The sequence below is a fragment of the Triticum aestivum genome, chromosome 4A (genome assembly GCF_018294505.1).
Source record: "Triticum aestivum cultivar Chinese Spring chromosome 4A, IWGSC CS RefSeq v2.1, whole genome shotgun sequence".
NCBI lineage: Eukaryota > Viridiplantae > Streptophyta > Magnoliopsida > Poales > Poaceae > Triticum > Triticum aestivum.
Genome location: NC_057803.1, coordinates 68,548,723 through 68,572,547, shown reverse-complemented (window position 1 = coordinate 68,572,547; position 23,825 = coordinate 68,548,723). Strand labels below are relative to the sequence as shown.

At 48.3% G+C, this 23,825-nt stretch overlaps 1 protein-coding gene across 1 annotated transcript; it reads left to right on the top strand.

Annotated features, from left to right (window-relative positions):
* The first annotated feature begins 18,169 nt into the window (after nucleotides 1-18,169).
* LOC123085191 (acyl-CoA-binding domain-containing protein 5) lies at nucleotides 18,170-23,557 on the top strand. The gene is made up of 5 exons (XM_044506793.1): nucleotides 18,170-19,641; nucleotides 22,316-22,421; nucleotides 22,540-22,628; nucleotides 22,890-22,951; nucleotides 23,195-23,557. The coding sequence occupies exons 1-5, from the start codon at nucleotides 18,338-18,340 to the stop codon at nucleotides 23,221-23,223; spliced, it is 1,590 nt and encodes a 529-aa protein (XP_044362728.1). The 5' UTR covers nucleotides 18,170-18,337; the 3' UTR covers nucleotides 23,224-23,557.
* Nucleotides 23,558-23,825: the final 268 nt, after the last annotated feature.

Here is a 23,825-nt window from a genome sequence, read left to right as displayed (position 1 = left end):
TGATCAGTAGTGGAGCCCAGTCGGGCGATCGGGGATCTATGCATTAGGGGTTGTCTTTCTTTATTTGGTTCCGTAGTCGGACCCTGATTGTATTCTGGATGATGTAATGCTATATTTATGTATTGTGTGAAGTGGTGATTGTAAGCCAACTCTTTATCTCTTTCTTATTCAGTACATGGGATGTGTAAAGTTTACCCCTCTTACGACATGCCTACAATGCGGTTATGCCTCCAAGTCATGCTCCGACATGTGGGAGATATAGCCGCATCATGGGTGTTACAGGGGGTGTCGGTGTTAAAACCGGCGGATCTTGGATAGGGGGTCCCGAACTGTGCGTCTAGGCGGATGGTAACAGGAGGCAGGGGACATGATGTTTTACCCAAGTTCGGGCCCTCTTGATGGAGGTAAAACCCTACGTCCTGCTTGATTAATATTGATGATATGGGTAGTACAAGAGTAGATCTACCACGAGATCAGAGAGGCTAAACCCTAGAAGCTAGCCTATGGTATGATTGTTGTTCGTCCTACGGACTAAAACCCTCCGGTTTATATAGACACTGGAGAGGGCTAGGGTTACACAGAGTCGGTTACAATGGTAGGAGATCTACATATCCATATCGCCAAGCTTGCCTTCCACGCCAAGGAAAGTCCCTTCCGGACACGGGGCAAAGTCTTCGATCTTGTATCTTCATAGTCCAGGAGTCTGGCCGAAGGTATAGTCCAGCTATCCGGACACCCCCTAATCCAGGACTCCCTCAGTAGCCCCTGAACCAGGCTTCAATGACGATGAGTCCAGCGCGCAGATTGTCTTCGGCATTGCAAGGCGGGTTCCTCCTCCAAGTACTTCGTAGAAGATTTTGAACACAAAGGTAGTGTCCGGCTCTGCAAAATGAGTTTCCACATATTGCCATAGAGAGAATAATATTTGCACAGATCTAATCTGTTGACGTATTCCGTAGCGTGACATCACACCACGGCCAAGTCTTTATTCGAATCGTTTTACTGCCCCACCTCAACGCGTTTAGCGAGGCGGTTTCCTTGGCACGTCTTGTCAAAGCAGAGATCGTGTCCCCTTATTCCGGGATTCTCATCAATATGGGCATGGGTAACCCAACTGTTCCTGCTGGTATGTTTTCTCGATCAAAGGTGAATCCCAAACGGTCACGAGGAGGGCCCTTGGTATTCAACCTCTTATAAAGAGACCAAGGCCTTACTTCTTTCTTTCAATCTCAAACGAGTTCGCCCTTCGCCTTGAGTTCCAACACCCAAGGCTCCAGATTTCAGGCGCTTCGGACCTTTGACAATGTCCGGTTCTGACCTTCGAGGCCGATGGATGCCCTCCTCCGTCACGGAGGAGGACGTGCTAAAGTTGAGAGAGGCCAGGTTCTTGACCGGCGAAATATCGCATAGGCTGCCTGCTCAAGGGCAGGTCATTCCCACTCCCAAGCCTGGTGAGAGTGTGGTGTTCATGTCTCACTTCCTTCGGGGGCTAGGCTTCCCGACGGATCCCTTCGTGAGGGGGCTCATGTTTTATTATGGGCTAGAATTTCACGACTTAGCTCCGGAGTCCATCCTCCATATTTCCTCATTCATCGTCGTGTGTGAAGCCTTCCTCCGTATTACTCCTCACTTTAGACTATGGCTGAAGACCTTCAAAGTAGAGCCAAAGATGATCGAGGGACGTCACGTGGAGTGCGGAGGTGCTTTTATAAGCAAGAATGTTGGTGCTCCATGGCCCGAGGGCTCTTTTCAAGGGGAGTCCAGCTTATGGCAACGAGAGTGGTTTTATATCACAGCTCCCAGGAGCGCCAAGTGGGTGGCGCTGCCTGCTTTCCGCTCGGGTCCCCCGCCACGACTGGCATCATGGGTCAATAAGGGGCTGGACCGGGGGCCGGCAAAGAACGTGCCACTGTTGCAGGGCTGCACCCGAGATCTCCTAGAAAGAGACATCAGTCTGGCCGTGGTGACGCAGGTTATGTTAATTCGCCGAGTTCTGCCCTACAAACGTCGCCCCCTCCGCTTGTGGGAGTTCAACCCGGAGGGACCACGAGTTCTCCAACATTTTCTTGGCATGACGCACATGGAGATGCACAAATTGTTCTTCGGACCACAAGTAGTGTGTCCGGATTCTACGGAGGACGCAGGTCTAAGCTGCAATTGTCCGGATACTCAAGTAAGTAGCCTTGTGCCTGGACTCGCTATCCGTATATTTATCATAAAATTGCCCCTAAAAGAGTTGTCCTTTAAATAGGAGTGGATAGCGAAAGCAAAGCTAATCAGGTGTCCGGCCCCCCTCCCCGAGACCACGTCGGGTCCCGTGCTAGTCAGGATGTTGGAGGTTGTGCCTTCAAAGGAAAGCAAGGGAGGGGACAAGGAAGCTACAGCCTCCTCGAAGGAGGTTGTCCGGAAGGGAGGAATCGAAAATTCCTCTCCTCAGGAGAAGAAGAGGACCGCATCTGAAGACCTGGAGACCATGGCCTCAAAGCGGGGGAAGAAATCTTCGCGAGAGGGTCCTGTGCTGGGGGATACTTCGGCCGAATTATGCCCTCAAGGGGATCATCCCTCCACCGAACCGTAAGTAGAGAGGAGTTTTCTTTTTAAGAAACGAGAGGAATCCTTGCTTTATATCTGAGAAAAGTAATCAAGAATTTACCTTGTAGCTCGGACCTTAGCCCTTCTCAACAGAGCTCGTCTTCGGGGGATCTTCTTTCGGAGATGATGGAGAGCAGAACGCCTCCCCCTGCCGTACCGCCTTGCGAGGCGGGTGACCCTGAGGTATCATCATGGAGGGTTTCTCCGAATCTGGCAGGGCCGGAAGGTAGTCATATGGCCCCCCAAAGCCCTTCGCGTCTGGCCTTCGAAAGAGGCCATCGGACGAGTCCGACGCCGTCTGGTGCGCGATCGGAGGGGCTGAAGGATTTGCTAGGGCGAGCATCTATCTCAGAGGAGCACCGTGCATTGATGGGTACAGTGATTGAGAGGATTTCATCAGCGGAGAGCGGATTGCACGAGGCCGTGAGGAGTTTGCTGACAAGTTTTGAGGTACGCGAAATAATGTACCCTTTTTGGATAGTTGCGCATAAATAAGATGCGCCCTGTGTAGATAGTAGCCCCTGAGACTCTGTGCGTTGTCAAAAGTGACGGCGCGCAGAGGATCATAATCTCAGGTCTAATGTGTCGCCTTCATACGCAGGTGGCGAAGTGTCCGGTGTCAAGCCGGACTGATGAATTTGCCGAGCTAAAGCGGCAACTTAACATGGCAGGTGCCGACATCGCGCTTGTCAACAAGCGGCTTGACGAGGCCCAAGGTATGTAATTCCTCCGGCGGCACCTGGTAAGAGCCAGTATCTTACAATGTTTGCGCTTGATGCAGATGGTGCTGCTGCCATGGAGAATCTTCGGGCAGAACTTGCCCGAGCCAAGGAGAAAGCCAGGAAAAGTGATGCGGCTGTCGGAAAGGCAATTGAAGAGCTGAAAGCCGAACAGGCTGCTCACTGCCAAAGCAAGAAGGAAATGGCCGAGATGGCCGTGAAGCTGAACAACGCTGCTGACCGTTGCAAGCTTCTTGAAAAGGAAGATCGGGCGGAACAGACGGACCTGGAGAAGGCCGTTTCTGATGCCAAGGATGCTCGCTCTGCAATGAGACCTATGAAGGAGGAGTTGCGCCAGGCTGGAGAAATCGCGGCTGGAAAGCCCTTTATGCTGCGGAGGAAGTTCTGTGATCCTAAACATGCACCATTAGACCGGATGTGGAGTACAGCGGACACCTATCTGGATTTGGCAGCGAGTGCCGCGGATGCGGCTGAACACTTCCGAGATCAAGAAGATCGCGAAGTGGAAAAGCTCTTTTGGTCGCAGTTCCACAATCCGGAGCGTCCACTATCATTAGCCGATCGTTTGGCCGAATGGGCCGAGCTAAATAGGTTGTCTGGACTCGCCATGAAGTATGTCATGAGTCATCTGTGGCCAGAGAGGCCAGAGCCGAAAAGTTATTTCAACTTAGTGCAGGAGTTCCTTGGTACGGCGTCGCGTATCGATGCGATGAAGAGGTCAGCATGCATAGAGGGTGCGCGGATGGCTCTTGCCCGTGTGAAGACATACTGGGCGGAAATGGAGGCCACCGCTGTTGCATCCCCAGACTCGGACGGAAGCCGAGTACCTACCGAGCACTATTTTCAGGAAGTTCTGCAAGGCGCTCATTTAATAGAGACATGGTGCTCGAAGGATACTATATTCGAATAGCATATATTATTGTAAAACAATATTTTGATAAATTGTAGAAGCTTTTTATACTTGTGCCTGCAAGTATTATAATACCTCATGTGCGGCCGTTTAACATATATGTATATAAACTCTGAAAGATGGCAGTCGTCGACTTCAGCCCCCACGCACATAATGCGGGGGTGTTCGTAGAAGGTGCATTTTCACACTTGATCCAACGTCTTGGTCCTACAAAGGAGGTGAGAGCGCAGCGAACTAGGCAATCGGACTATGATGCTTTATCACTTTCACTTAGCCATAGGAGTTTGACAGTGAGGCTATTTATATAGCCCCTGGTGGCGCCTGCGCTCGCCCGAACTCGGGGCGCGTATGTGCCTGGCCGGGAAGCGGCCCTTCGTTAATGCGGAGGAATCCTAAAGATTCCAGTAAGTCATCGAGTGGTTGACCAGTCTCATGCTAGATCATGACCGTTAGTTTTCGGCTTTCTCTACTGAGGTGCTCGCCTGGCCGAACCGGGGCACAATCGCAGTAGTTCTCCTGGTGCCGCCTTAGCCGATAGAGCAGAACGTAAGGTAGCAAAACACAGGAGCCGGGAAAACCCAACATTTGACCAACGACATGATTCGGAGCTGATGCATATAAGGCCAAACTCGCGACGCCAAACACTCCCTAAGGTATTCGGTCTTTATGAGGGCGGGCTGGATAACGCCCTTAGTAATAAGCCCCTAGTGTCCAGGTACGTGCAAAACTCTGACGTGGCCACATGCCAAAACGCCAGCCTCCTCCTTGGTTATACCAAGAAATCAGGGGATGTGTATCAACAAGAGATAGTAAAAAAGGTTTACGCAGGGTCTTAATCTAAAAAGAATCCTTGGAACGGGTCCCTGCTGCACATCTGCGCCTATGTCTCTGTTGTGCCGTATCCTGGACGGGCGTAGCACGGTGTTCATCTATATAAGAGAGGAACTTAGTTTAGGAAAGATCGTGCCGAACATGAGTTATACTAAATAAACGAAGTATAAATCAAGATGGGTAAAATTGAGCTTTATTGTCTCTTGTTTTATATGTGCGGAGCCCCTAGTACAGGGGTATACGGCTATTAAGCCTTTATCAATTGTATGTTTATGCCGGACTCGTCTAGCCGTGTCCGTGGTCTTGACGACCTGTTTAGGTGCTTTGGCTGGTGAAGCCGCTTTATTGTGGGGCTGTCAAGGCAGCCGCACTGTCTTCCACATGGGGGGAACACTCAATGTTTTCCCTTTAATGAGATGATGCCTCGTGGACCGGGCATCTTAAGCGTGAGAGATGCATAATGCGGGATTGCGTTAAGGCGGGCGAAAGCTTCGCGTCCCAGCAGTGCTTGGTAGCTACTTGAGAATGGGGTGATGTGGAAAGTTAGCTGTTCGCGACGGAAGTTATCGGGGGAGCCGAACATAACTTCTAGCCAGAGAGAACCCGTGCAACGGGCATCCGGGCCTGGCGTTACCCCTTGAAAGGAGGTTTTGCTATGGCGAATTTTTGTTGGGTCTATCCCCATGTTGCGGATTGTGTCCTAGTATAACAGGTTTAGACCACTGCCGCCATCCATCAGGACATTTGTAAAGTGGAGTCCGCCGATTATTGGATCTAATACCAAGGCAGTCCAGCCTGCGTTCCGGATACTTCTAGAGTAATCCTGATGGTCGAAGGTGATCGGTTTTAACAACCATGGGCGAGACTCCTTTGGGATAGGCCGTATGGTGCGTATCTTTGTTGGCGCCATTCTGTTCGTCACGTGAAGTAAGTTTACTGTTTTGACTTCTTGTGGGAAATCCTTTTGTTTCCCGGTGCTCTGCTTATGGGGTTCGTCGTCATCCTCACTTGGTGTGTTGAGCCCCTTGTGTTCGGTGTTGAGTTTGCCGGATTGCTTGAAAACCCAACAATCTATGTGGGTATGGTTCGCAGGCTTCCCGGGAGTACTGTGTATTTGACATATCTTGTCCAAGATTTTGTTTAAGTTGGATAGCTCGTCCCTGTTATCCTCGAGGGGCGGCTTTCTCTGATTCTGCCGCGAGCTTTTAAATCCCGCATTGACCGTCGTGCTCTTTGGGTTGTTTCTCTTATTTCGGCGCTGGTCCTTGTTGCGTCGGGGTTTTCCGTTTCCATCCCTAACTTCGGATGTACTTGGATCGCTGGTGCTACATCTTGCCAACCAGTTGTCCTCTCCTGCGCAAAAGCGGGTCATGAGGCCTGTTAATGCGGCCATTGTTCTTGGCTTTTCTTGGCCGAGGTGTCTGGCAAGCCATTCGTCTCGAACGTTATGCTTAAAAGCTGCTAGGGCTTCGGCATCCGGACAGTCGACTATTTGATTCTTTTTAGTAAGAAATATGTTCCAGAATTTCCGGGCTAACTCTCCGGGCTGTTGAGTTATGTGACTGAGATCGTCTGCATCCGAAGGGCGGACATAGGTCCCTTGAAAATTTGCCCGGAAAGCATCCTCAAGCTCTTCCCAACTTCCAATGGTGTTTTCGGGAAGGCTTTTGAGCCAATGCCGGGCTGGCCCTTTAAGCTTGAGGGGTAAGTATTTTATGGCGTGGAGGTCATATCCTCTGGCCATGTGTATGTGGAGGATATAATCCTCGATCCAGACCCCAGGGTCTGTTGTTCCGTCGTACGCCTCTATGTTTACGGGCTTGAATCCCATTGGAAATTCATGGTCCAGCACCTCATCGGTGAAACATAGGGGGTGTGCGGCACCCCTGTATTTGGGTGCGCCGTGATGTTCGGATATTTGTTGTGTTGCATTGCTTACTAAAGCTTGCTTTTTTGGCCTATAGATAGATCTGGCTGGGCCATCTTTTTGATGCGGATTCTTTGGTGGATCGCGTGCCGGTTTGTGTGCGTTGCCGCTTGCCGCTCCATGCTGGCCATGCGGTCATCTATCCGACCGGGTGGCTTTCCTATTTTTTGATTGCGGGGGCTCTAAGGCCTCCTTGTCAAATTCAGGCAGTAGCTTTCGCTTTGGATAGCTTTTTGTGCGGCAACTGCCGCCATATTTGTCTGCGGTGTTGCGTACTTTGCTCCATCTGATTCTGAGTGCATCTTCCGCAGTTTTGAGCTTCCGCTTCTGCTTTTTCAGGCTACGTGCAGTAGCGACGAGCCCTTCGTAGAGGTTCTTCTGCTCCATGAGCCTATCCGGCGTAAGGTCGTCCGGACTGTTGTTTTCGCCGGGGACGGGGTGTTCAGTTTGTTTATCCAAGTTGCCTTGTTCGGACGGTTGCTCGAAGGCATGTTCGTCGTCCGCTGGCTCGTCCTGCTCCATGGCTGGGTCTGTATGGCTGTTGTCTCTGTTGAGGCGGGGCTTGGAGCGGCGCTTACGTCGCTGCTTTGATTGCTTTTCGAGTGAACGATCCCTCGTTGCATCCCTGTATTCCTCGTCGTCGCTTCCTTTGGGTGTGTCCACCATGTATACATCATGAGATGAGGTGGCTGTCCAGTGCCTTATAGGCGTTGGTTCATGTTTATCTCCTACATCGTCGTCCATACCGTCGATGTCTTCGGAGTCGAAGTCGAGCACGTCGTTTAAATTATCGATAGTGGCTACAAAGTGGGTGGTGGGTGGGCTTTGAATTTCTTCATCATCCGCATCCCAACCTTGTTGACCATAATCCGGCCAGGGCTCTCCTGATAAAGAGAGAGACTTTAGTGAATTCAGAATATCGCCGAAGGGCGAGTGCTGAAAGATGTCCGCGGCGGTGAACTCCATGATCGGCGCCCAATCGGGTTCGATCGGTAGGGGCGCGGAGGGCTCGGAGTCTGGAGAGGAGTCCGGCTCCTTGGAGTCACGGGCTTCGCAGAGAATAGGGCTGGTGTTCGGCTCGATCAACGTAGAGATTGCATTCCCTGAGGCGGTGTCCAACCACCCATCCTCGATTGGCGCAGTTGGCTCCGAATTAAGGGTCGGAGCTAATGCGGGTGCGGCCTCCAGGGCACTGTTCGGCGGCAGAGCTAGATCATGCCCATCGTGACAGTGCGGCGCGCTCGGCTGCGGCTCGAATCCGTCGAAGATCAAGTCTCCGCGGAGGTCCGCTGTGTAGTTTAAACTTCCAAATCTGACCTGACGGCCCGGGGCGTAGCTTTCGATCTGCTCCAGATGGCCAAGTGAATTGGCCCGCAGTGCAAAGCCGCCAAATACGAAGATCTGTCCGGGGAGAAAAGTCTCACCCTGGATCGTATCGTCGTTGATGATTGGAGGGGCCATCGGGCCTAAAAGTGACGACACAGAGGAACTCTCAATGAAAGCACCAATGCCGGTGTCAAAACCGGTGGATCTCGGGTAGGGGGTCCTGAACTGTGCGTCTAGGCGGATGGTAACAGGAGGCAGGGGACACGATGTTTTACCCAGGTTCGGGCCCTCTTGATGGAGGTAACACCCTACGTCCTGCTTGATTAATATTGATGATATGGGTAGTACAAGAGTAGATCTACCACGAGATCAAAGAGGCTAAACCCTAGAAGCTAGCCTATGGTATGATTGTTGTTCGTCCTACGGACTAAAACCCTCCGGTTTATATAGAAACCGGAGAGGGCTAGGGTTACACAGAGTCGGTTACAATGGTAGGAGATCTACATATCCGTATCGCCAAGCTTTCCTTCCACGCCAAGGAAAGTCCCTTCCGTACATGGGACGGAGTCTTCGATCTTGTATCTTCATAGTCCATGAGTCCGGCCGAAGGTATAGTCCGGCTATCCGGACACCCCCTAATCCAGGACTCCCTCAGGGGGTCTCCGGACAGCCGGACTATATCCTTTGGCCGGACTGTTGGGCTATGAAGATACAAGATTGAAGGCTTCGTCTCGTGTCCAGATGGGATTTTCCTTGGCGTGGAAGGCAAGCTTGGCAATACGGATATGTAGACTCCTCCCTTGTAACCGACTCTGTGTAACCCTAGCCCCCTCCGGTGTCTATATAAACCGGAGAATGTAGTCCGTAGGACAACAGACAATCATACCATAGGCTAGCTTCTAGGGTTTAGCCTCTAAGATCTCGTGGTAGATCAACTCTTGTAATACTCATATCATCAAGATCAATTAAGCAGGACGTAGGGGATTACCTCCATCAAGAGGGCCCGAACCTGGGTAAACATCGTGTCCCATGCCTCCTGTTACCATCCGCCTTAGACACACAGTTCGGGACCCCCTACCCGAGATCCGCCGGTTTTGGCACCGACACCCCCTATCCGAGATCTACCGGTTTTGACATCGACAGCGCGGTTCATGGACACTATCTACTCTCTAATGCCACACACGGTGTGTAAAGCTTGGGCACCCCCAAAAGTGAAGTTCTTCGCGTGGTTGGTGATTCAAGAAAGGATTTGAACCATTGATAGGCTGGCATCATTGCGATATTTGCCCCCTTTGCAAGAGAGAGCGAGAACCCGGTGTTCACCTATTCTACAAGTGTTTTTCTTTCTTTCCGAAAGCACCTGTTCTACAAGTGTCGATGCACATTTCGTTTGTGAAACTTGGTCAATGAGTGGCTACATCTCAAGCACCTTGACACCTCATGGCATCTTGAGCAAACGGTTAAAGATCGGTGGACCAACCGCTTCGGAAAAAACATACAAAATCGCAAAGCCTGCACATCCCTGGCTATGCTCATTTCTTGGTCTATATGAAATCAAAGAAATACATGAGTCTTTCCTAACTAGTCCTCGCTGACCGTGTCCTGGACTAGGGGGTACTCACCACGTCGTCTCCCGATCTATTAGACTAGGCCGAGGCCCCCATGGTCATATACTCATGGTCCAGTTCGGACAGCTGCCGCATACAAGGAAGATTCCACAAAGACTTGGTGATCAAGACAAGGACTTCTTCCCACCAGCGTATTCGGCTAGGACTCTTGTTAACCTAAGCCTTCGGTGCATTATATAAACAAGGGCCAGGCTAGTCGATAGATGATATACAACTCCATACACAACAATCATACCATAGGCTAGCTTCTAGAGTTTAGCCTCCTTGATCTCGTGGTAGATCTACTCTTGTACTATCCATATCATCAATATTAATCAAGCAGGAGTAGGGTATTACCTCCATCGAGAGGGCCCGAACCTGGGTAAACAAAGTGTTCCCTGCCTCCTGTTACCATCCGATCTAGACGCATAGTTCGGGACCCCCTACCCGAGATCCGCCGGTTTTGACACCGACATTGGTGCTTTCATTGAGAGTTCCGCTGTGTGATCGACAAAAGGATCGATGGCTCGCCTGCAGATCAACTGCGACTTCGGCATCTTCGTCACCAGCTCGACTGGTTACCTTGGTTCGACCAAGAATTGCGCCCCGTGTTCGGATCACCATGTCCGGACGAGGGCCTTCATCAAACATCAACTCCGATCTCTATCAAGATCATGGAGGAATCATCTATGGAGCTCGGGGGCTCAACGTCAACATTGCCCTCAAGCGACCGTGCTGTTTTTTTGGACAGCGAACTCGTATCTGCCGCCACCACCTCCTCGAGTATCGCTTTGACGATCGCTTTGGTGTAATTGTGCGGAATTGAGTCTATAACAACCCTGGAAAATTTCGTCGAGTTCCGATGGAGGAATCTCTGGCAATCCACGATATACCGGAGCCCTGTGAAATCTGGACGGGAATTTGGGTAAGTTTAGGGCTTGGTGTCCAGCTTCTAGGTCGGACGTCCTTTGGAAGATCCAACCGTTGATCGGCTGCGGAATTCCTATATCTACCACCTCTCAAAATTTTAGCTCGATCCGACCGTCCAAACTCCGGGAACCTTCCTATTAGTGCATCACTTTTCGGATCTGTTTTCTGCGCGAAAACGAATCCGACCCGAGTTCATCTTTTTTATGAACGGGGTTTCGGACATCCCTTTTGAAGGAAGTTTTGTATGGGGTATTGTGTTTTGTTCCCGAACACATCCCACTAACTTTAAGATTTTTTGAACATGATCTTCAACATCATGCTGGTGTCAAACCAATCCGGCAATATTACTCCACGGCTGCCGACCTGCGCTAGACGCGGCGTCACTTTGTTGAGCCGAGCTCAACTTCATCGGATTATCATCTCGGCAAGCCGAACAAGAGTCCGGCATCGCGAAGGATAAATCATCACCAACATCGCCGCCCCATGGATTACGCGTAGCGGGCATACCGGCATCGCCGCACGGTCGCTTCATCAAGCCGGCATCGACCACGTCACGACCTGCATTGACAGGGCCGCACTATTGCTTCTTCAAGCTGGTGTCCATCACGCCGACCTACTTCGACTCATCGGCTGACATCGAGGCTCCGACATCTCGGCTGGACCGGGGGCTTCGCCATCTCTTCATCAACCTACTCCGGACACTTCGGCGTCACTAGCCAACCAGCTCCGTCACGTTAGCTGGGCCGAGGGCTTTGCCTCGGCGAGCCAACCTTTACCAGCATTGCCATGTCGTTGTTTTATCGCCCATCAGACAATGGGTGTGCCGAGCGAGCCCCAATTTTGGGAATCACCTTCCTTCGGATTGCTACAACAAATAAACCAGGTGCTATTAATCCCAGTATTTTTTGCTTGTTTGGGTTCATTTTTCCCAAGGAATTATTACTCTAGTTTGTCCATCATATGTACACAGGTCTATCAAATGATGGTCGCATTAATGACAGTCGCATGGTGGTTCGGTCAGTTTACGTACATAGTCCGGCGAACGCCGCATCCGGAGCTCGGACCGACCTGCGAATTCAGGCTTTGCCACGCCTTTACCGCATCACGCCGACGCCCTGCATGGACATTGACTTCGGCGCCAGGCCATATTTCTTTCATTACTCACTTTGCATAAATTATTTATTATGCAACGATTTTTTTAATTATCATTATTACTATTATCTCTGGTTTGCACTATTTTTTGTGCACAGGAAAATGATCCGGGGACTTCGGCATCACTCTGCCGGTCTGCATTGATCGTGCTATGTCACCACTTTGGCGTGTCAAGCTCTCCGCTCCGCCACCACGGGACCGGCTTGAGGGATGGAACCTTGCCCCGCATCAAGCTCGGACCGCGCCATCAATACCGAACACATTTAACCAGCTAAGTCGCTTTCATGCTCAAAGCTTTAATTTCTAACTTGCGTTCGGTTCGACCAAGCATTATACTTTTTCAGAAAAAAGTTGCTTGTAAAAAATTTCCGTGTCCAAACTTTGTTTGTGACGCATAAATTCAAATACCCCGTTTACTTGGGGGCTTCCTTTATGAAGCTTTTCCTCTTGCATATGATTATACTTGTACAGCTTCGTTCCTTGTTCGTGTATTACGCCACAATATGCACCACATTGACTTAAGCGATTTGCAAGCTGGGTTGCCTCGCTCTTGTGTTTACCCCTACGTCCCCGATTGTTCGGCTAGGGAGTAAAGGGAGCACCTCTGCGATTGTCATGATCGGGTCACCCGAGCCGGACCTCAGACTGGGTGAAGCCGAAAGCTAGCGCTCTTATAGTTATTCAATGATGGTCGACACACAACGGAACTCATTAGTACAAAAAATCTATTGCACAAGTCTCATAATAACAATGAGCACCGAAGAAAGGTATCGGTGGGGGTATTATTTTCTTCGAAGATGCTTCTTACTCTTTGCAGTAATATAGCATAAGTTCCCTGAGCGCGCTTTGTCTGTTACAGCCTTATGGCCTGATTGCCTGGTTATGGGAAACACCGTCGATATTCTCAACCGATGAAGTACATAATGTTGGGTTTTGTAGTAATTTCAAAAAATTTCCTACGCACACGCAAGATCATGTGATGCATAGCAACGAGAGGGGAGAGTGTTGTCTACTTACCCAACGCAGACCGACTGCGGAAGCGCTGACATGACGTAGAGGAAGTAGTCGTACGTCTTCACGATCCAACCGATCAAGCACCGAAACTACGGCACCTCCGAGTTCGAGCACACGCTCATCTCGATGATGATCCCCGGACTCCGATCCAGCAAAGTGTCGGGGAAGAGTTCCGTCAGCACGACGGCGTGGTGACGATCTTGATGCACTACAGCAGCTGGGCTTCGCCTAAACTCCGCTACAGTATTATCGAGGAATATGGTGGCTGGGGGCACCGCACACGGCTAAGGAATAGATCACGTGGATCAACTTGTGTGTTCTAGGGTGCCTCTACCTCAGTATATAAAGGACCGAAAGGGGGGAGGCTGGCCGGCCACAAGGGGTGCGCCAGGAGAGTCCTACTCCCTCTGGGAGTAGGATTCCCCCCCCCCCCCCAATCCTAGCTGGAATAGGATTCGCGGAGGGGGAAAAGAGAGAGAGGGGGCCGGCCACCTCTCCTAGTCCTAATAGGACTAGGGGAAGGGGGAGGCGCACAGCCCATGTAGGGTTGCCTCTTCTCTTTTCCACTAAGGCCCATCATGGCCCATTTAGCTCCCGGGGGGTTCCGGTAACCTTCCCGGTACTCCGGTAAAATCCCGATTTCACCCGGAACACTTCCGATATCCAAACATAGGCTTCCAATATATCAATCTTTATGTCTCGACCATTTTGAGACTCCTTGTCATGTCCGTGATCACATCCGGGACTCTGAACAACCTTCGGTACATCAAAATGCATAAACTCATAATATAACTGTCATCGTAACCTTAAGCGTGCGGACCCTACGGGTTCGAGAACAATGTAGACATGACCGAGACACGTCTCCGGTCAATAACCAATAGCGGGACCTGGATGCCCATATTGGCTCCTACATATTCTACGAAGATCTTTATTGGTCAGACCGCATAACAACATACGTTGTTCCCTTTGTCATCGGTATGTTACTTGCCCGAGATTCGATCGTCGGTATCCAATACCTAGTTCAATCTCGTTACCGGCAAGTCTCTTTACTCGTTCCGTAATACATCATTTCGCAACTAACATATTGGTTGTAATGCTTGCAAGGCTTATGTGATGTGCATTACCGAGAGGGCCCAGAGATACCTCTCCGACAATCAGAGTGACAAATCCTAATCTCGAAATACGCCAACCCAACATGTACCTTTGGAGACACCTGTAGTACTCCTTTATAATCACCCAGTTACGTTGTGATGTTTGGTAGTACCCAAAGTGTTCCTCCGGTAAACGGGAGTTGCATAATCTCATAGTTATAGGAACATGTATAAGTCATGAAGGAAGCAATGGCAACATACTAAACGATCGGTTGCTAAGCTAATGGAATGGGTCATGTCAATCAGATCATTCAACTAATGATGTGACCGCGTTAATCAAATAACAACTCATTGTTTATGGTTAGGAAACATAACCATCTTTGATTAACGAGCTAGTCAAGTAGAGGCATACTAGTGGCACTTTGTTTGTCTATGTATTCACACATGTATTATGTTTCCGGTTAATACAATTCTAGCATGAATGATAAACATTTATCATGGTTATAAGGAAATAAATAATAACTTTATTATTGCCTCTAGGGCATATTTCCTTCACATAACACTTTTCGGTCCTTAACCGAAGAGGGAGAAGCCGACGGTCGGTTAAGACGCGTTTGAAGTTCGGTTGAACATAGATATGATATAAGTACTTCGGTACATGGAATCATTCTTTTACTCAAGTCACTTGGGGGCTCTTAAGTTTATTTGAGCCGTTTTATAATAAGTGTTCTTCTTCTTAGTTGTTGCAAAGTTTTATTATTATTATTTATCACTCCTTTTTTCGACGCGAGTGTGCGGTCACTAGCCGGGGAGCCTAATTTCTCTCTCCAAGCCGCTAGAGTTTAGTTTGCTAAACTGGCCTAATGAGAAGTACTCCGCCCTCGGGATAGGAGGTTGAAGCCATAGGCTGACCCGCTTGAAGTCTTGAGATAGGATATATCATGTTAAAGCACGACAGAAGCACTTCATTTTTCTAAGACTAATTTTCGGATTGGCACCGAACACTTGCTCTTGTTCGGACGTCATGTTTTTACTGACGTTTTTTGGTTTTCCAAGCTTTTTGGCACTTTTAAACTATTTGTGTTTTTCCAGCATTAGTCTCGCAGTGCAACGCCGGACACCTTTAGGGATTCGGCAAAAACATTCTCAGATATTGCTATATATGCATCGGTTTCGAATTGTGTCTTCGGTCAATAGTTGGGTTGCCCGGCTCCTGCACTTGCTTCCTACGTTCCGTTTTGTTCGGCTAGGCGTGCAAAGGGAGAACCACTGCGATTGTGCTTCCAGCTCACATGGTTAAGCACCTCAGTGGAGAAAGCCGAAAACTGACTGTCACAATAAGCGTAAACTGGTCAGCTCCGATGACTATGTTAAATGACGGGCCGTTCATAACATTGGCCGAAGTGTTTACGGCGTGACCCCGACTATCGCCAAACACTACCGGGGGCTATTAACTGGCCTCCCAAACTAAATCCTCGATATTTTGCTCTTACATTAGAGCTGAGGTTTAATGATCATGCTTAGCATGACAACCCAAAGAAAGGAACCGATAGCGGGACTATTTTCTTTGGAAGACATTTCTTCTGTTAAACAGTAATATAACTCTCTGCGTACCTTTGTTTATAAAACCGTATGGCCAGATTGCCTTGTTTGTTGTAAATCTTTGCCCTCATAAAGGTTTTATAAAGTAGGGCAAACACTCCTCGGCTACCGGCCGAGGAGGTGGAAGCCGATGGTCGGTTAACAAAGTTTTATATAATGCGGATCTGAGCATTAATGACGTAAAGTACTTGGATACATAGAGTCATTACACATAATTTGTGATTTTACTATGGATATTGATCCTTAATTCGGCCACCCGTGCCTGCATTAAGACTCGGGGGCTACTGGGCTTCGGGCTTATTATTTACAAATATTAAAGGGGCACATCGATCCCCTGATCTGGTGTTGCCAACCGACCAGTGTCTCGGGGGCTACTGCATTGCTTGTCCAATGCAGAAAATTTTATGTGCAATATAGTTTCCGAGGAGATTTTGATCCTCAGGTTGGTCGGCCGCACCCAACCTGAGTCTCGAGGACTGAGCACGCCGCTTTTAGTGCCCCGAAGTATTCTGCCGAGCTTGGACTTGATCCTCAGACCGATTTTGCAAATCAGCCTGAGTCTCAGCGGCTACTGGGATCAGCGGTCTTACGTCATCCTTCAGGTGCATCTCGGGTTTTAGACCGATACACACCTTGAGGGCCACTGGCTATATATCTCGGCAGAGAATAAATTGCACCAATAAAAAATATTCACAAAAATCGGCCCACATTCGGGGTGGTGCACCACCTCGGAAGCAGTCCGGCATAAAGTTCGGGCGCTAGTGGCTGGCTCCATAGAGGGCATTTCCGGCATTAAGCTCGACTAAACTCCTTCAAACTTTTTTGAACCAAGGTGATATGACACCTCGGATATAGTCCGGCGTTGGAGCTCGGATACAGTCCGACGTTGGAGCTCGGATACATAGTCCGGCGTTGGAGCTCGGATACATTCCGGCGTTAGAGCTGGGAAGCGGTCCGGCATTGGTGCTCGGCTGCAAAAGATACCTCGAATACAATCCGGCGTTAGAGCTCGGACGCAAGAGGACACTGCCTCCCGGGAACAACTTCAAACCCGAGGTGTGGCATAAAAATAACAAGGCATTGATAAAGGCCGGAAACTTAAAGGGGCTCCTCGGATACCCGACGTGTAAACTCGCCGAATGCATTTCGGCGATCCTCAAGCTAGAAGATGAGAAGATTTGTTGAACTAGTTTTCAAGACCGGCGACCGAAGATGAAGAACAGTTCGGAAGAATCGAGGAGCGTCCCTAACTTGAAGACCGGTTCAGGGGGCTACTGACGGTGTCCTGGACTAGGGGGTACTCACCACGTCGTCTCCCGATCTATTAGACTGGGCCGAGGCCCCCATGGCCATATACTCATGGGCCAGTTCGAACAGCTGCCGCATACAAGGAAGATTCCACAAAAACTTGGCGATCAAGACAAGGACTTCTCCCCACTGGCGTATTCGGCTAGGACTCTTGTTAACCTAGGCCTTCGGTGCATTATATAAACCAGGGCCAGGCTAGTCGATAGATGATATACAACTCCATACACAACAATCATACTATAGGCTAGCTTCTAGGGTTTAGCCTCCTTGATCTCGTGGTAGATCTACTCTTGTACTACCCATATCATCAATATTAATCAAGCAGGAGTAGGGGATTACCTCCATCGAGAGGGCCCGAACTTGGGTAAACAAAGTGTTCCCTGCCTCCTGTTACCATCCGGCCTAGACGCACAGTTCGGGACCCCTTACCCGAGATCCGCCGGTTTTGACACCGACACTCGCCATGAACAATTCGCTCCGCAACATCAAACTTGAAGCTTCTCTTTGCGTGGCCGCAAGAACCAAAAAAATTAGGAACCATCATTCTGGGAGAGTAACAACTTTTGCAGTTCAAGGCTTGTACTCCCTTCGTTTCATAGTATAAAAACGTTTTTTGATATTAGTGTAGTATCAAAAACATTCTTATATTATGAGACGGAGGGAGTAATAAACACTTTATTTTCTTCTTCACAAGTCAAATGTTTTGCCTTCGTTCCAAAAAATATATATGTGGCGTCAGGAAGAGGGGAATGAAGGGGGAAGAAGGAAAGAAAGGAAACGACCATCAATAGCGCGGAGAAATTTCGCACCGAAAGCGCGCAGCACACGAAAAGCGAGCAAAAGGCCGAAACCCCCCACCCAAACCTCCAAACGTTGGCGGTCCGGCGCTGGCTGTCGCCGTCGCCGTCGCCGCCCTTCTCGCCGATGACCTCCGTCGTCGCGTAGCCGGGCGCAAGGAAACGAAAACCCCCTGACGGCGTCGCCCCAAGCGGCTGGCGGTCGAGGAGACCTTTTCCGCTCGCCCTCCCTCACTCCCTCACTCCCTCGTGGCGGTCGTATCCGCCCCCGAATATGCCTCTCCCTTTTGGCGCCCCACCCCCTTTACTCTCGCCCCCCACGCACCCACCTCCGTCTCCGCCCTCGTCTCTTCTGCTGCTCCCCCCCTCCCCTTCTCCTGTAGCCCCCCTGCTTCCGCTTTCTCTTTCCCCCTTCCCCTCGCCGACCCAACCGAACAAGAAAAGCAAGCGAGAAGCCGCATCCGCATCCGCTGCCTCGCTTCCTCCCCCGCCCCTCCTCGCCCGGGATTCATGGAGCTGCTGTTCGAGCTGCTCCTCACGGCGGCGGCCACCCTCCTCGTCGCCGTCCTGCTCGCCAAGCTCTTCTCCGGGGCCAATGATCCCCCCCGCCGCGATCGCGCTGACGTGATCGCGGAGGAAAAAGCGGAGGAGGAGAGGACCGTCGAGGCCAACGAGGTGGGAGCGTGGGCGGATGTGGCGGCGGCTCCGGCTCTCGCCGAGGGGTGGGTCGAGGTGGAGAAGGCCCCCGCGGCCGTCGCGGAGGGGATGACCGAGTGGGTGGCCGCGGAAGAAGAGGGGGTTCCGGCGACGCTTCTTGCTCCGGAGCTGTTCCTTGGCACCGTGTCGCGGGAGCAGAAGGAGGAGGGTGAAGTTGGCAAGAAGCACTGCGATTTGACCGCCGCCGCGGAGGCGGCTGTCGAAGTGAAGCCGCGGGATTCGGGCGATGAGGCTGCTCCCAGAGAGGTTCTTGGCGTGGAGTTGGAGGAAGAGACAACCCAGCAGCGGAATGATCTGGGCGCTGAAGTTGCCCCGAGTGAAGTCCCTGATGCGGGCTTGCAGAAGCAGGAAGTTCATGCCATGGAAGCTGTTGAAGTGAAGCAGCTCCATCTGGATGTGGGGGCTGCTCCTGCAGAAGTTATTGATGCAGGACCGGAGGAGAGGGAGGAGGGAGTGCAAGCTGCTGAAGTGATTCCGCGTGAACTGGCTCCCGAGACTCTACCCTCGGATGTTCTTGACGTTATACCTGGGAAGCAGGAGGAGCAAGTCATTGAAGCGAGTCAGCACGAATTGCCTCTCGTTGTGGCTCCAAGAGTGATTCCCGACGCCGCAGCAAAGGATGAGGAAATGAAAGAACAATCTGTGGAAGAAGTTGTTGTTCCACAGGAAGAAGTTCACAGTAAGGAGGAAGCTCAATGTGAGGCCGGCAGGGATGATCAGCATGAAGAACTGGTCCCTAAGGACGAGCCGGCTCTTAAGAAATCGGATGATCTAAGTGTCAGCCAAGAAGACAGCCCTAATGACAAAGTGGATGTTCAGTTACCCGAGAAGGATACCACATTGCTAGGGATGCCGGAAGACGAGGCTAGAGCGAGCATGGAGTTTGAAGAGTGGGAAGGGATTGAGAGAAGTGAAGTGGAGAAGAGATTTGGTGCAGCAGCGGCATTTGCAGCTAGTGACACTGGGGCGGCTGCTCTGTCGAAGCTGAATACCGATGTGCAGCTGCAGCTGCAGGGACTTCTCAAGGTTGCAGTTGATGGTCCCTGTTATGACGCTGCACAACCCCTTACACTGAGACCTTCTTCTCGTGCAAAATGGTTTGTGTTTTTATCTCTTTGATACTCTGGTTCCACTTATCTTTCTTATGATGCAGCAAGTCATACGTATTAGTCAATGATACTTTTACAAAACACGCTTGAGTACCCAACCCCCTGCCAATGGTAATAACATTGGACCATTTCTATATTTCTTCAAGGAATGTGGGGGTACTAAATCTCAGTAAGGAAGAAATAACATGAATAACTGAATTGTTTTGTGCTTGGCTGTTCCAAGTTAGCAAAAGACCAAAATGGTAGCTACACCATAATGGCAATCAAATTTATCTGGTACCTTGCCTATTACTTCTAATGGGGACTATGATTAAAAGCTAGCTTAAAAGTCGTGCACTGAAACCAGGTAACTAACTTCGTAGTGTGTAAGGATGTCTCCTGCTACATTGATCTGTCAATGCATAAAGCTGAAATTACATGGACAATTGAATTGTTTGGTGCTTGGCTGTTGCAAGTTGGCAGAAGACCAAAAAGGTAGCTACACCATAATGGCAATCAAATATATCTGGTACCGTGTCTATTACTTCTAATGGGGAAACATGGTGCACTTAAACCAAGTGATTTAATGTGTAGTGTGTAAGGATGTCTCTCCTATAGTGTTCTTTCGTCAATGGATAAGGCTGCATGATTTACAGGAATCTTTTTGAGTTTTTTGACTAAGCTATACATGAACAGATGAACCTGGCATTATTTGACAGAGTGCAATTTAATCATTAATAGAAGCAGACGAAACACTATCTTTATGTATATGCACAACATGAATCAAGCATTGCAACCAAAGCATATGTATCAAGATACATGTAGTGTCATCATAGTCGATATATGATCAGTAATTGCCTCAAAGGTTTTGTAGCTAATTCTGAGAGGATTCTTGTCTGTTATTAGGAAGTCAAGAAACCAAAAATGGGCATGATGAAACTAATAGAAGCAGTTCTCAGGATAAATTTTGCAGCTAGGTTGACATTGTTGAAATGTTCTGAATAAATTGCTAAAACTTTAACATCGTACACATAACACATTTAAGTAATATGTTGGCATATAAATTGTTTGTTATATCTCTATAGACCTCATCAGTTAGAAACCATTTGAAATTTGAAATGATGGACTGGCAGGCGGGTCTCACCTGTCAGTGTACCCATCTATCTTCTCCACCTTTCCTGGAATTGGCACGTGACAAAAGGATTATAGCCCTTACCTGCAAAGTGGAGGAAATCCCACTAGAGATACCACACGTGTTTTCAAATTTTTGCAACAAAAGATATTCTTAATAAAAAAACGATTTAACCACCTTTTAGTTTGGGACCACGTACGAAATTGTAAATCTTGTGCCATTATGACAAGTACTGTTGGGCTTTGCGTAAACTCAATATTATAGGTTGGTCTGGTGCAATTTCCTCTGTAAACTGAATTGACAATTCTACAACAAGTGATTTACCTTCTGTCGATCTGTTCTCTAATTTGGCATAATTGACAGCAAGTAGGCACTGGACAACCTCTCTTGCCTAAGTTTTTTGGGGGTAAGGTACAGCTGTAGCAAAGAATTTTAATGTATACCTTATAGATTCTTGTGCAAATTTAGCTGGTGGCCCTGTGATCATATCTTCAGAATGGTGTCATAACATGAGAAGCCTGTCTGCAAACATGCATATCTTATGTTTAAACCTAGAGTGTACTGTTGTGATTTAGTCCATTTCAATGGGAAGATACCTGTCCTTACCTGTTAACGCGGCACAAACACCCTGTTTTGGAGCTGCAAATACTGCCTGAGATCCTAAGTTCTGAACCCAGCTGTGATGATATCCTAGGTCGTTGTTATCCATGAGTGTTTTTCCTTTTCTTTTTCACTTTGAAGAGCTATCTGGTAGAGCATTAGTTGAGAGATGTTGTATCCTGATAGTCATTATCTTATGAGTTGCGAGCAATAAACCGTATACTGCAGAGTGATATTCTTGTAATGCAAGCATATGCTTTAAAATGTGAGAAAAGAAGCTGGTAGATTTGTCTTTAGAGTCTTGTTGGCCAAATCTATAAGCCTTATATATTGATTAATTAAACAGACCACTGCCAACCAGTGGTGGTACACATCTAACAACCAAACTTACCTGTTTTGGAACGAGAAGGTTTCATAGATGTTAAAATATGGAATGCTGGTCAAAAGTGTACTACTGAAATGTTGACGTACTAACACACACCTAACTGATATACATGACATGACATGGTCATGGCAGATATCTTGCAGCTATTTCTGATGTGTGATCTGTCAATCATATTTATTTACAAAGAACTGATGCTGGAGTTGTACTTGCAACAATTATGAATGTGCTACATACATGTATTTTATTTCCAATAATTCTGTTGAATGTGTCAAAGTACTTGGAAAGTATGAGTAAGAAAATGACATGAGGAAAATACGCACACGAAATCCAATAAGAGATATACAATCTTGTACTGATTTTGACTTGACAATCATTCTACAATTTTAGACTTCTAGTGTTGAGTGTGGAACACCTTAAAGAAAAAATGGTTAGACATCTATTGGTGTGATTATTTGACAATGATGTGCTACCAGTTGCTGGTAATAAATTTTATACTTTTGTATTCTGAGGGGTTCTGTGTAGGTGCACCATGCTTAGCTGGTAACAGCCACTCGTTGTTCTGTCAGGGTCTCTTGGCAAAAGTTAGGAAACATGCATCCTGAGATTGCTATGGAAAAATACATGAATCTTCTGTCAGAATTTATTCCTGGATGGATGGGAGACGCAACCTCGGTAAGCTTTTCTTTTGTTAAAATGTATAACTTAGGTTTACCGCAAAGTAATTTTTTTGCTTCTTTGTTCAGTTTAAACTAGATAACAGAGCTAATGATTTATGAATATCATAATATAGAGCACAGAGAAACACAAAGTTGATGTTGATTCTGAAGGGGCCCTTTTAACAATGACTACTCATACAAGCGACCCACAGATCAATCAAGGGTAATTTACTAATTACTGAATTGTGGACTTGTGGAGCGTAGCAAAATGACAACAGGGTTACATATCGGTGTTGTATTTGCCATTGGACTGGTATGTATTGGTGCTGGTACAGGAATATTTCGGTGAAATTTCCAGCACTGTAGTTGTACCAGTTGTTTCCAATGGCAGTATGCACAACGATCTGGTATGGTAACCCTGTTTTATGACTTCTATCAATTGATTATGACTCTGACTTGCTGGTGTCGATGAATTTCTTGACAGGAATGAAGGTAGTGCTAGCATAGATGAAGGTCCACTAACAAGTCCTCCTAACCCAGAAATAGGTACATGCTTCACATATATTTTCCATTGGCTTACTCCTAGGAAATAAAATAAGCTGCAGTGATGTTAAATTTTCCGACAGCTGTTTGTAGCAATATGTATTTCTGGCTGTTGATTCTAAATTCATCATAACCCTAACCAACCCAAGTAGCTGAATTTGAACCTTTCATTTGCCAATCAGTTTGATTTTCTGTCTGCGCACTTGATTATGGTTTATCAATCAAGTCCACCCTGTAAATTTTCAGGGCAGAGCTCTGACGTCCCTGCAGAATGAACGTAACGGTCATCATCGAGTATTTCTTGCATCGGTGATATCAGCGCATTGCTGAGATCGCTGCTGATGCCTTCCTCATAAGATTAGGTTTGTACAGTTTTTGTGGTTGTGCTAATATTAGTGCTGTAATGGGTGTTGGTACGTGTAATGTATATGACTGTATATATATCCCACAACGACCGCCTGCCGCCTGTGTATCGGCCAGTATCAACCTTATCGCCAGGTTTAGTCTGTGTAACCGCATCTATGGTAACCGGTAATTGTATGCCATCTCGCTGTTTGGGACGAGAAATTAAGTGGTTGAAGAAAAAACCCTACCAGTCTCGCACTGAAATCATCTTATCGCCAGGTTTAGTCTGTGTAACAGTATCTGTGGTAAGCGGTAATTGTATGCCATCTCGCTGTTTGGGACGAGGAATTAAGTGGTTGAAGAAAAAACCCTACCAGTCTCGCACTGGAATCATCTCATTTGTAGGACATGCATGCTTTTCTCCATGACTTTCAGAGAATGGCGTTTTGCTCCCGCGTGAATAGTAAACAAAAAATATACTAAATGTTTTAAAAAATTCTGATTTTTTTATAGGTATTTGTGTTAGTGTCGC

Coding starts and splice junctions, on each gene's coding strand:
- LOC123085191 (XM_044506793.1), top strand. CDS start 18,338: ATGGAGCTGCTGTTCGAGCTGCTCCTCACGGCGGCGGCCACCCTCCTC. Junction 22,629..22,889: donor GACCCACAGATCAATCAAGG/GTAATTTACTAA, acceptor ATTTCTTGACAG/GAATGAAGGTAGTGCTAGCA. Junction 22,952..23,194: donor TCCTCCTAACCCAGAAATAG/GTACATGCTTCA, acceptor GTAAATTTTCAG/GGCAGAGCTCTGACGTCCCT.